Below are 14,150 nucleotides of genomic sequence, written 5' to 3'. Positions count from 1 at the left end.
TTTGTCTGTGTGACAGCAATTTTCAGAGAATCTGAAGAGGAATCCAGATACCCTGGAAAATCTCAAGTTTGTTTTGGGCACAATCTCAGATATAAGAGATATGTCAATGGCTGTGGAGATGAGATTTACTGATATCCAGGAGAGATACAGGACACTAACCATGTATAATATAGAGGTATGCCAATATAGTCTACTTGGTATCTTACCTTTTCCTCCTGTTTGATTGTGACTTTCAGCACTATTCAACAGCTAATCACTACATGTATCATATCATAATGCTATATTAGCTTTATTATGCCTGCCAAATGTAATTGTGAAAAATACATTGTATTATATTGATTAGGCTTCAGACGAGGAGTTGGAGCTGGCAGCCAGTATAGGACAGCTCTGGAGTGAGCTGTTTGCAGAGTCCAGAAAAGTTGATCGCAGCCTGGGTAAAGTAAAGAAAACATTCACTGAAGTAAGTATATTTTCCCCCTCTTAGCTTATCTGTTTTTACCTGTCTATCAGTGATATATCATGTCATAACATTGTTATCATGGATAGGTTGTTCTGAGCCACTTTGTTTTCCACTTACAAAGCTAGGATTGTATACCAACAACAATTTTGTACACACAGTCAGCTAGAGGACTGCAGAAGTGTAGATTAGAATCACTGACTGCGCCTTCAAGAATAATTTCAATTTCCTTCTATGGGCCCTATCATGACAGTCAAAAGCGCATCGTCACTCGTCAAAAGCTTATTCAAATTTAGTAGGATGTGTCCAGTCCACATTGGGAGGGTTTTCGTTATCAAACGTCAAGCGCATGGCGCAACAAGGTGTTCCTAGGTTTCTTAATCAGTCATGGGTGTGTTTGGGGCGTAACATCATTTAAACCAATGAGAATGACATCTGTCGGTATTTTGACATTCAACAGCACATTTGAAGGAGACTGCTTGCGAGACCGTATGGAATAGTCATTCCACTAAACCATGCTTTACTAAAACCTAGCATAGCGTCACGCATTTGCACTCCTCTATTATTTGAACTCATTGGCAAAGTGAAACTAACTTCACCATGGTGTCAGTCAACGACAAGACAGTTATATGCAGTTACTTTCACTATTGACTGACAATGGGTTACCATCGAAAACATAGGCTGGAAAACACTTACCCATTAAAGCTCAAATGACTGAATAAAAAAACATTTATCCTGCAGAGGAGTTGCTTATATCTTGTGACAGTGCGTCTTCAGCTGTGCTCCATACGTGTCTCTCGCCTCTCCCCTAATCATTTTTAACCGTTACTATCAATTTGCAAATGATGGTGAATAACTACTCATCATGAGATGTACAGTATTTCGTAATATCTTTATTCTAATTATGTTTCCCATTGTAATCGTGCAATTAGTAATGTTTTGCATGGACGTGCGCTGGTGTGTGTTCATGGATGATAGAAGGATGGTGCGTTGTGCACCCGCCAATATGACTGTTGACAATGCGCTCTTAAAATAACATATAAACAACTCGCCATAGACTTCTGACCAGGTGTAGCGATTTTTAGACAATGCGCTAAGCCACTGGCACATGCTGTACGGGAGAATTCCCAAGCCTGGGTCACTTCACTTGGTAGACTACTCAATGAGTCTGTCAGGGAGGACCTCCATAGCCTGCGCAACAATCTGTTGGTATGTTAGTGTACCCATTTGTTTTTAAGTTAATTCTATTTCTTGGAAAATAGCCACTCCCTAAGTTGTTAATTGCCACACCCCTGGGCGCATTGTTTAAAAAATAAATGTGCAAAATAAGAAAATATACTTTGCGCTGGGTGGAAAACGAGTTTTGCGCCAGGGTGCAAAATATGGCCCTATGTTTACGATGCATTTTTTTTAACTATATTTTTGGGGGCTTTTTATGCCTTTAGTCAGATAGGATAGTGGAGAATGACAGGAAGTGAGTGGGAGAGAGAGTTGGGGTGGGATCCGGAAAGGACCACGGAATCGAAACCGTACGTCGTACGGTGCAGGTGCCCCAGCCAGTCGTGCCACGGCCGGGGCCACAATGCATTTAAAGGCATTGGTTTGCTTCTATCGTGGAAAACAGTGAAGTGATCTCTTTCTGGAGTGAGATACAAAAAAAAATTAAACTTCACACATTTTCTCACTTCAAGTTGGAGATTCGGGAAGAAGTTGCTGGAGCCTATTGTGAATGGTCTTTGGCTGCTAAGCAGCCAATCAGCGAAAGTCTGTGTCCACTAAAAAGAAACAGTGTCCTAAGCCTCATTTTCAGAGCCTTTGTCCTAAACCTCATTTTTTGCTAGGTTGCCAAAACCCTTTGCCAACTCTTCCCTTTTGGAATGGCATTACAATAGAATAGGTCATCCCTCTAGCATTTGTAATTTGCATTCTGTTAGCAGTAGTCTTATATTTATGTGACTATATTTAGTCACATACGACTTGACTGAGTTTTCTTCTGCCCCTCCCAACATTGTTGATAATGTAGGTCTTGCCCCTTACTCGATTTTAATTGGTCAACAAGAACGAGGTGACTGAGGGTGCTGAGTACTGTGAATGCTGAACTTCATAGGGTTTGTATAGAAAATAGACACTGCCAGTGCAAAAACGTGTGTGGTGGACACAGACCCTAATTCATATGAGAGCCAGATAACCATGACAGGGTGCTAGATATCTAGGTCTAGCCATTTTTTTCCCCAGCTTAATGATAGACCCTTTCAACAATAAAAACAAAAACAATGCTTGAACGTTCTATTTGGTTCCCAATCTATTTCCTCTGCATTAAGATAACATATGGAATGTTAAAACGGAAGCCTTGTGGGGCCAACTATGATGCTGATAATGGAACTCTCTTGAAAGGGTCTATTCACCTTATTCCGCGCGCAAACATGGGGGCGCTACCTTTGCCCACATTGTCTCCGAACTTCCGATTGAGCAGTACATCCATTGCGATACATTGAGATAGCAGAGCTCTATCGAGATGACTGGCATCATATGTTATGGGTCATCCTAAAATTAGGAACGTTTATTTAGGATTTTGGTGACTTAAAGGGGAACTTGGCAACTATTTCAACGTAATAAACCTGTTTAGAAATCATTTGGATGGTTAAATGACCTGTTCCGGTGAAAATGGTGACTTTCCCTTTCGCTTAAAGCGTCCCCAGGCGGAAAACCAACCTTGCAACATTGAGACTACCATCCCGGAAAGAGAAGTGAGAAACAAGAAACTCGTTTTAAATCGTGTTTCTTACCTTGTAACATCCACATAGTTCTACCAAACTTATGCTAACCGTTCGCTAGCTTGTAAACAATTCCATGTGCTTTATCGTTACCTTTTCCCACAGTTTGAAATAGCATAATGCACAATTTATCCAGCAGAGGGGGAAATCCTGCCAAGTTTCCCTTTAAGACATTTCTGTTATACAGCTTTCCTATCTGAAGTTAGGAAAAAACTGACTTTGGAGCGGCTGTTCTGTAATGACTTTCTAAACTAGTTACCATAGTTACCAAACAGATAAGGATTTTGCGAAGTTTCTCCATAACGATACAGCGGCCACTGCCAAGATCGCCTACCACACCAGAGGGGTGATTAGCCTTGGGTAGCGAAGTACAATATTGCAATCTGACCTCCTGATGGCATTTGTCGTTTTCCTCCCAAGTTAGCCTCTCTATCCTCTTCTGCCGTGTTATCCCAATGAAGCTAACTAGACGTAACTAGCCGACTGGAAGTTTAAAGACAACGTGGAATTTAAAAAAATGGGCGGGGCTGAATAAGGTGAATAGGATTGTAAATGAGTCATTCCATGTCAAATCAGATAAGGTTGTTGCTGCACCGTCTCAGATTTTGTTCAAACCTTGTCTATATCATCAATGGGTCCTAAAACCAAGGCCTGTGAAATATTTCTGTGCAAATATTTCTGTGCAAATCTGTCGTCATATCTTTTTCAGACCTTGAAATACTTTAATTTTTACAGCTTGAAAAACATGTGCCATGTTTGGGCATTAATATCTTGACAATATTTTCCCTGGCCTCAAATTTTCTAGGGTTGAAGACCAACTCGTAAAAACCATGTGTAAACAATTTAAAGTCCGTACTAAATGTCTCCTGACTTTCGAAAGGGCCCTAGATTTAGGAAAAAATTACCTAAAGCAACACCAAAGAACTTTCCTCTGTCGCACGCACGCTATTTGTTTATCCAGCACCGGCTTTGCAAATAACGATGTCCACAGACAAGGTAGAATATTTTGCATGATTTTATGAAAGTACGATGTATTGCGACATCAGATGCAAGTCAAATTTGTAGTTTCTTCTGTCTCATTCCATCGAACTACAGATCCGCTACCCGATCTGGCAAACTTACATAGTGCGGTTATAGCCGATAGAGGGCCGCAAAGTGAATGCAGAAGTGCCGTTCACCCTTATTTGAAGGTACAAAAAACTCTTTGGTGTTGCTTTAAGTGTAATATTGAGGGTATTTGTTTTATTTGTTTTATTTTTTTAATAAGTTTTTTTTTTCAATTTGGTATCAGTCACCATTTCCTCTTCAAATACATCAGATTATTAATGTTTTCCCACAATTTGAAGTCTCCACATCAAATGACCATGGCAATAATAAGGATAAAACAAGGCGTGTTTGTATTTTTGGGTCATTTTCAAGCAACTGAAGTGGCATTTCGCTCTCTTTATAAGGCATTAACTCCTTTAGGATGAGGAAGACCTTAACATATTCTTTACACTATGCTCACACCAGTTGAAGAGATGATTAGCTGAGAGGATCTGGTCATCCTCTGGACTCTGGAGGCTAGCCCTGGCAGCTAGATGCTTAACAGTGCCACCAATGCCAACGCATTTAATCTTACTATGGCTTGTAGAAAATAAATGCTGAAGAATGCAAAAAAAGGCCTGTGTACTGCTACTTTTAGCACTTATATGATGCAGCACAGGTGTGGTTGATAGGAACACTAGTAAGTGGTGCAGTCAGCCTGTACAGTGGGTCCCCGTTAAGTTTGGACGGGTTCCTTCATGAATCACGCACCCCATTTTCTCAGCAGAAATGGCACAAACTGCAGTTGACACAAACAACCACAAGGTGTCACTTGGGTGCCACTACTATTTTTGATGCGACTGACTTCTTCCATGACGCAGCGGGGGCACGGGAACTTAAATTGATCACGGTAGTTTAAGCTTACACTTGACAAAACATTCTAATATGAAAATGTAGATGCAATTGTTGTAAAATGGTGCAGCTCCTTTAAGAAAGCACCGTGTGCAGGGATGGAGAGAGAGAAAGCGAGAGGGGATAGGCCTATGTGTGTTAGAACTTAGCGTGTGGAAAAAGTACGTGCTGTTGAGACTGGAGCGAGTCATATTCAAAATAATGCAAAAAAAAGCAATTATCCTCATTCATTGCAACCAAAGCATGCCTGCTTGCCGACGTTCAAACGAAAAATATATCAAAGCACCTTTTGCGTTTGAATGTAGCAAAAAAAAAATGTTTAAACAGCTGGACAAATGATTTAGCTAATTGATTATATAACCTGTACACCAGCAATTGTTGAACATTTACCTGTACAAGTACATTGACAGTAGCCCATGCATGTTGCATGTTGTAGGCCTAGGCCTACTGTAGAAATTTCACTTAAATTGCAACCGCAACATGCCTGCTTGCTAACGTTCAAACGACAACGAAAAGGATAATAAAACAACAAGAGGGTTGAGTCTGAATGACACTGAGTTTTTAGACACTGAGTTTTTGTATAAAAAAATGGTCATTCTTCAATCTCCTTCACTGACGCCTATGGAAAAGGCTTAACGTCCCAAAACAACGATCAATGATCATCAAATTTCTCTCTCACATTGCTCCTCATAACCATCTATAAAAAAGTGTTTTTTCTTTTCTTTTTGAGCACATCCGAATCCCAGGACATAACACACTGGACCTTATAATAGGCTCGAGATATAATTCCAAAGGGGGCAGATAGGGGCCACTGCACTTAAAACTTAAAAAGATGAAGCTTTCCGAACTTTGAAATTGCGATCAGTGACTGGCATCGGGTGAACGAAGCTTTTTCGGGTTGAACAGGCTATTAAAAACTATTTGCGCACCTCCATGTCACAGGAGAGACTGGGCTCTCCCTTCTATGAAAAAGACGTTAGGCTACCTGCAAACTGGCCTATGATTTCATTGCTGAGTTTGCGGCAAAGCAAGAAAATGTTTTTTTTCCTGAGTCAGGATATGGCGAGTCAGTGTCATTTAGTTGTCCAATGTTAGCCTATAGATACAGACCAGTACATCTTATCAATAGTTTGAATGTCGTGTGTGTTTCTGCTCATTGACAAATACCGTTCAGCACAATGATTCATGCCCAATTAATTCCCCCTGTTAAAGTGTTCGCCTTTGTTATATTTGGTTTCGTGATGTAGCCTATGATAAACACCATATGGCCAAATATGTGACTCAGCTAATGTTATAGGCTATACAATTGAATTTCCCCTCTTAAAGGCAAGCTGGTGTAGCTTATTAGACTATAGGCTACTATTAAAATACACCGACGGTAGCCTTGGCTATGTGTAAAGTAAGCTATCGCATGATTTCATGCACGTAAGTGAAAAGGGCCTTGCATCTGTCAAGTTCGCACAGGGCCTCCTCGCCTTGCGACGGCCCTGCAGCTCCTCCTAAGACAGCGAGGAAAAAGTTAAAATACGCGATAAAACCGGGAAAAGTTGACAGGTTTGTTTCGGCCCCGGTGATTATTTGTGAAATTGTGCAAACGACAGCCTTTTCAAGGCATTTAAAGGAAGGAGTCGTAGCATGCAAGCTCCCAAATTGACCCAGTAGCCTAAGGCATCAATAAATTGTTGGGACTGGGGAGGGTCATGCGTTTTTTCTCAATCACTTTGGAGGGTCATAGAAAAAATTCTTGCTGGCGAGGGAGGGTCACGTCTTTTTTGACTAACGCTCCCAAAACTCCTCCGGTAGCCCCTTAATTAAATAAATAACGAACAGTCCATAATTGATTAATAGCCTAGGCCTACACCAGCAATTGTTGAACATTGACCTGTACAGGACATTGACAGTAGCCCAGCCTAACAAGCAAATGTTGCAAAATACATCAAAAGACGCAATTAATCAGAAATAAATAATGTAATCTGCATCGCTTTATTTAACAAACTGCAAGCAACAAGAGCATTGAGTTCGCTGTAAGGCCAAATCCAAGAGCAAAGCCTATCTGTTAAGGCAGTCGATAGGCTATATAACGAGATGTGTGCCTGGAAAGACGATAGATGACGGCTCTGGTCATCCCAGACCCTCCCCCCACTTCCTAGCCTACCATTATGAAGGCCTGTAGCCTAAAACGACTCGTTGCCGTTTTGTGACATTAAGCTTTTTCACGTTAAGCCCCCCTCCCCCATCCCCTTCTTTCACAAGCAGTGGGGAGCTGGGCACAAAGTAACACTTTTGGTAGACAAAGGAGGGTTCTCCGCGCTTCTGTCGTTTGGCCACAATCCGTTGCAACCAGGCCAGGACAGATATTTTAGAGAGAAGAGACGCCGGTGCAGCTCAGATGTCTTCTTAATTTTCTTTATTCTTCAGTAAAAGGTGCAGAGCATTATTAAACTTTGACTAACATTTAGATGTGTCGATGTTTTGACTAACTTAACATCGAAACGTTAGTCAAAGTTTAATAATGTTCTGCACCTTTTACTAAAGAATAAAGAAAATTAAGAAGACATCTGAGCTGCACCGCATCTCCTTCTCTCTAACACTTTTTGGCTTTGGCTAAATATTTCTAAAATCATTTGAGTTTCACTAGTAACATGTTTTAACAAGCAACAGTTATTGAACTAATAACAGGCGTGTGTCAAAAATTTACTTTATTTTCCATAACGGAGAAATAACATATGCAGAGTCTAACCAATGTCAATCTTGCCAAAAGCCCTCAAACCTGAAAACACATGAGGCAAAAGTGCAAAACATCACAAAACTAACTAAACTAACACGCCGCGATATTTTTGTATTGCAATCATTGTAGCCTACAGTTGTAATAGCGCCGTGAACAGTCGTTTTTTACCCTCGGATGCGCTCATTATAAAGAACGTTTAACGTGTCCCAAAACAGCTATCAATTAATCACCAAACGTCTTATAAACAAGTATTGCCAGGAGCAACACCTTGCAAAAAAAGGCCTAGGCCTTTATATGGCTCTGCTCCTGCCTAGATTCGAACTCAGAACTACCTGAAAGTTGCAGACCTGTTCTGGAAATACGTGCATTAACCCACTCGACCGTCAGACAACGCTATCTGCTTCGAGTAGGCCTATTGGGTAGGACTGTAGCCTACACTGGACTGTGGCACAGTCTTGAGTGACCGAATTCGTTTTTCTTTGTCATATGAATGCTGTCATTTTGTTAACATTACTGTTAAGGAGATGCTGTAGGCAAAGTCTATATTTCAACCTCGTTAGTGTAGTAAAAAAAATCAGAACTGTTCACAAGGTTTCTGGGCAGCATATTTATGTTCTGTTAGCAAGCGATCTTCTCATGACTACCGACAAAGTAGCCTACTGCCAGCTGACGAAACTCTAATTTTAAAACATTACTGAGAGACAGACACTGTACAATCAAGAAATCTTGCCACTGAATCCAAAACTATGTTTAACATTATGTACAAGGCTTAGGCTACAGTGGACTAGCATGTTGCAGGGGCTGCTAAAAACACAGAGAAACGCACTGAAAACTCGGCCAATCACAGCCCTTGCTGTCGAATGCGCCGTCTGGTTCGACCGTGGAACTCCACAGCGGACTATGCTGCCCCCAAGCGGCTGCAGTTGTACTTACATTTCACCATTCACCATGATCGTGAATGGTGTGTCAATTTTTAACTGGGACCCACTGTATACCCAAATATTGTTCTGAGTCAGAAATGAATGGCCTCCAATATAAGGCCGTTTAGAGAGTGTAAACAATCAAGGGCAAAAAGACTATGAAAACAATAGAATTGAACAAACATATTTTACAGGCTTTAGTTATGGAACCTAAACATTGTGTAGACATACTTTGAGGAACCATTTTCCTAGAATTTGTCTGATTTAACACGGAATGACTCAAATGGGCTTGTAAAATGGCATCTGAACATGCTTTCTGACAGACCAAATTAGCATACTGTTGTATCAGAGAACAAGATAAAACTATAATTGTATCTCCAAGGAACTGCAAGAGTGGGCTTGATTAGGTGCAGCTCACCAAAATGATTCCAACAGTACCTCATTACCTCAAAATCTGGCACACAGGTCAAAAGTTACGTGCATTAACGCAACATCAAGAAAGCCAAAATGCATGTTTGCTAAATGCAATGCCCCTTAGGTCAAAGGGCTCCACATTTTATGTGCATCCTTGAAGTGGATCCATTTGTCCACGTAAAAGGTTTGGTTTGGATACATGAAAGTTTCGTTGAGATATGACCTCACTTCTTGTTTGGATACATGAAATTGTTGTTGAGATATGACCTCACTTCTTGTTTGGTGGCTTTGCAGCTACTTTCTGACTGTACTCCTGTTTTTCTCTTTTTCACTCACAAACATTTGTGTGGCATCACACACACACACACCATCACACATGCAGAAATTTACATAGATACGCGCACACAAACACATACTCAAATGCACACACATACTCAAACACACACACGCACACATACATTAACACATATAAGCATGCATTATATGAAATACACACACACATATACACACATACTCAAACGTGTGGGCAGTTGTGGCCGACTGGTTAGGGCTTCAGGCTTGGAACCGAATAGTTCGATCCCCGACTGGTGGGAATGGCTAAAGTGCCCTTGAGCAAATTGAGTAAAGAGAGAAGCTGCAGCATATTGATTGACATGTTTTAATATGCAAATTTAAAAAAGTCCCCTCAATCTGTCAACTGCAGCTTTAACGTTTGTTTTTAAAACTGTGCAACTCACTGAGTGGTTAGTGATGTTCGTTGATGTTCCAAAACAATTAGCGTAGCGAAATACAGTTTCGGTCATGTTTTATTTGGCATTTTGTAAAATCCCATTGATTTCTGTTGAAAGACTCATTGCTCGCTGATATTACTGCGCTACCGGAAACGGAAAGTAGTCTTTCCACGAGACCTTCTTTTACTGTCTATGCTTCAGGTTCAAATATTGAAGCGGAAGTTTATACGCGGTTGTGAGGTATTTGAAAAAATAGTTCCACAATAGCAAATAAAACGGCTTGAAATCATGCATTGCGCCGATATATTTGTTTTTAATAGTCAATCAACACCACTAACCACTCGGTGAGTTGCACAGTTTTTAAAACAAACCTTAAAGGTATATTCCAGCATTTGGGGAATTACTCATTTTCCACCTCCCCTTGAGTTAAACAATTGATTTTTACCTTTCTCCAGTTCATCCAGCCGTTCTGAGTCTGGCAATACTACTTTTAGCTCCAGCCTAGCATAGATCATTGAATAGGATTAGACCATTAGCATCTCACCTGCTAGCATCACTTTTAAAAGTGACTTAAAGGAGAGGTTCGGTGTGATTATTGACCTAAAGTGTGTTGAAACATGATATCGAGTGTGAACTTTTGTCTCATAGCTCATCTCGGATTGTCCCCTGCACTCCGAAATCTGGCGCTAGTTAGCCGATGCTACCAACAGGTTTTCGATGGCGGTGCCTCGGGCATCGGCCTAGCCATGCAAATAAATCACTGTTTTACACCATTTACGAGGCTCAAAGTAGCTCCACACTTAGAGGTCACTTTAGGTCAATATCACACCGAACTTCTCCTTTTCCAGTAATTTTCCTATGTAAAACTTGTCTGTTCTCAAGTTAGAAAGTGTTTAAAAAGTGTAGGGTCAAATGTAGGGTCTGGGCACTCACCGTTCGCAGTGCTCAGTCCGAGGGGCGGGATAATCAGTTGTCTTTCAAATTCCCTCTTCACGCAATAGGACGCAATAGGATATTTGTTTTGAAGTAGCAGGGAATTCAAGCCAAACTGTTGCAACTCTGCCATCAATCATTATGTTAAGCCCACCAAACGACCCTATACACGATTTCAATGGCCTGATTAAGTTTCGATTTCTGGAGCTCACAAGCCAACGGAGAGTTGCTAGTGTAATTTGCTGTCGCTAGGGGCGCGTCTAGATTTCTAGGCGTGAAGTCTAATAAGTTCAACGGAAAATGAAACGTGGTGATTTTCTAGGCTGATTTGACATGGAACTATACTCTCATTCAGGCATAATAATCCAGTCGCTAACCAATTCGTCTGCTGCAGCACAGCCTTGTTGCTGGAAGTTAGCCCACGGGGACTATTTTCAGGTGCTGCATGATATCACTGTGCTGCTGCGCCTATGGTGTTCCTTGATTATTACGCTGGAAATAGAGTATAGTTCTAACTGGAGAAAGGTAATTGTTTAACTCAATTGGAGGTGGAAAATGAGTTTAACTCCCCAAATGTTGGAATATCCCTTTAATATAATAATCTTTAAGGGGGCCTTTAATGATATTCACATGGAACCTGTTTTGATCTTCCTTTTTTAGATCACAAAAGGACAAATAGACGAATACAAACAGGAGTTAAGCATTTTTGCTGAGAGCTTTAATATGCATGGCCCAGGAGCAGTGGGAGACGACCTGGAAAAAGGTAGATAAAGCCCACCTTACCCTTTTCATGGCGACAGAAAATACCCTTTATGGAGGAATTTGTGTGACATATCTTGTATCAATCTATCTTGCATTGTATGTGTCAATCTATTGGTCAGTTAATATTTGTGTCAGTCTATCTTGTGATACATGTGGAAACAATATGAATATATCAGTATATCTTTCAATTTATTTTATACACATTATTTCAAAATATTTCATAATTTCAAATTGATGGATGAATTGAAAATTAGATTGAAGGATAGATTGTCATAGTTTGACATTAATGCAAATAGGTCTTTTCTGATTGGTCAGTGGAAAACTAATCCAAGATGGTGGAGATAAGCTAACTCATAGACAGCAGCAGTCGGTTGCACCAGTAGAACGTAAGGTTTATCGTAAGTTTAGGTGTAAGGTGTGTCTTAAACCTTACGTTGAAACTAACTAGTTTTAAACTAGCGCTGCATTCTTTTCCTGTTGCACCATTGCCACTTAAGATACACTGTAGTTAGTAGCTACTAAAGCAAAATATTGTCACATAGAATGACGTTTTTACCCTTGACAACCAATCAATATCACTAATGATATCGGAAGCGTCACAGAGTCAAAGCACTTGTGTTGGTAACGTTAACATTCGCTGTAACGTTGTATGTTAAAGCCGCATTTAGGTTTGACTTCCTCCGCAATTACTTTGTTGTATGGAATAAAATAACACTGTATTTTTAAATAACAGACTTTATTTTGTTGTACTTTGGGAATATTTCAACCACCACTGTTGGCCTAACGTAGGCTACCGCAGTGGATAGCTAGTGAAGGTAACGGTAACACTCTTTCAAATATGGCTAATGAAATCCCTGATAACAGATCAATCCACAGCAATGAAATGTATGCTTTGTGTGATAATGATAGGTATGTTGTTTTGTAGCCTATTTGTACTGCTAGGTCCATATGATTTCCAGTGAATACAAACATGATTCAAACACTGCTCAAGTAAATTAAATAGTGTAATCGGTAGCATATGTAACTCTTCTCGACTTTAACATTCCCACCATTTAAATGAGAAAACCATGTTAACAAATTATGGACCTTACACCTAGTGAGAGGGGGGTGTAAGTTAGTGTGTAATTTAAATCATAACTTAGTGTTACGTTGAAACTATTTTGCGTGGTGCAACCCATTACATTTTAGTAGCTCGTAAACTTCAACGTAGTGCCAGTTTATAGTATAGTATAGAGTCTTTATTGTCCTATAAGGATATTCTTTTTCACACATATCATTATATTCCATGCAGGATATCCACAGCCTCATACATATAACATATAACATAACACACCCCATGACATAGGTTTACACAGAGTGATGAATACCCCTACCTTTTTACTTCTAAGACCCTGCCTCTCTGGGATGCTCTTTTTCATGCCCAATCCTGTTGCCGGTTACCCTGATTCCAAAAATAATTCCGTAGAAACTGGAATCCATGCATTTCCACGGAATTATTTTTGGAATCTGATCCCTTATCATACCTGTTCATTCTTACTCGTCGCTCGACTTATCGTGACTAAATTCAAGATGGCTGCAAACGCTAAACTCGCGGAAGATACTGTCTGTATAAATCGTCTTGTAAGTAAACTACCAGTGCTTTTTTCAAAGTTCTCAATGTCTCGTTTTAAATGTCAGGGCCCTTGGAAGTCTACCAATGAAGTGTGGAGATACATTGAGCCTCGTAAATGGTGTAAAACAGTGATTTATTTGCATGGCTAGCCCGATGCCGAGGCACCACCATTGAAAAAGCTGTTGGTAGCATCGGCTAACTAGCGCCAGATTTTGAAGTGCAGGGGACAAGCCGAGATGGGCTATGAGACATACATTCACACTTGGTATCATGTTTTTAACACACTTTTGGTCAATATCACACCGGAATTCTCCATTAGGAACTTATAAACAAACTTTTAAGCATATTAAGGAAATACATTTAATTTTAAGATAATCTATGGTCGCACCACATGACATTTTTTAAGGCCGCAACCAATTCATTCTCAATTCATTCTCAATGTTTGAAAAATTGAAACAGAAATTCTTATTTTTAGAATTTTAAATTTGGCCTGTTGAAAAACCTTATCCGTCATTGACCCCGAACAAATGATGAAACAATAACATTTTAATGCTTCTTGACATGAAATTGTGAAGTATTAGGGGAGTTCATCATGTACAGAACATAATAGTATTAAAACTTTCAGAGAATCCAGAGAAATCTTTGCAAACAAGGGAAAGAGTTGAAAAACAAGATTGGATGGCCGTGATATTTTGGACCTCAGATGACACTGCATCAAAAACAGGCCTGTTTTCAGACCTGTCATTGTATGAGCTCAGGAACAGTTTGATACTCAATTCAACAACTGCAGGCAATTGTAACAGCCAAAATTGTATTGAGACATGATACAGAAAATACCACTGTCTTATCTGGGCCTGAGCTTGTTTAAAATGGACTGAGGT

General features: G+C 40.1%; 1 protein-coding gene across 2 annotated transcripts in view; it reads left to right on the top strand.

Annotated features, from left to right (window-relative positions):
* Positions 1-14,150, top strand: part of dnah10 (dynein axonemal heavy chain 10) — a 344,245-nt gene that overhangs the window by 115,574 nt on the left and 214,521 nt on the right. For both annotated transcript variants that reach the window (XM_048242756.1, XM_048242755.1), the window contains 3 exons: positions 17-175; positions 344-460; positions 11,556-11,658. In XM_048242756.1, the coding sequence (XP_048098713.1) occupies positions 17-175; positions 344-460; positions 11,556-11,658 (379 nt within the window). The remainder of the gene's footprint in view (positions 1-16; positions 176-343; positions 461-11,555; positions 11,659-14,150) is intronic.

This window comes from Alosa alosa, chromosome 5, assembly GCF_017589495.1.
Source record: "Alosa alosa isolate M-15738 ecotype Scorff River chromosome 5, AALO_Geno_1.1, whole genome shotgun sequence".
Classification (NCBI taxonomy): domain Eukaryota; kingdom Metazoa; phylum Chordata; class Actinopteri; order Clupeiformes; family Clupeidae; genus Alosa; species Alosa alosa.
Note: the sequence above shows the minus strand (reverse complement) of the source record. Positions and strands in the feature narration are given on the sequence as shown.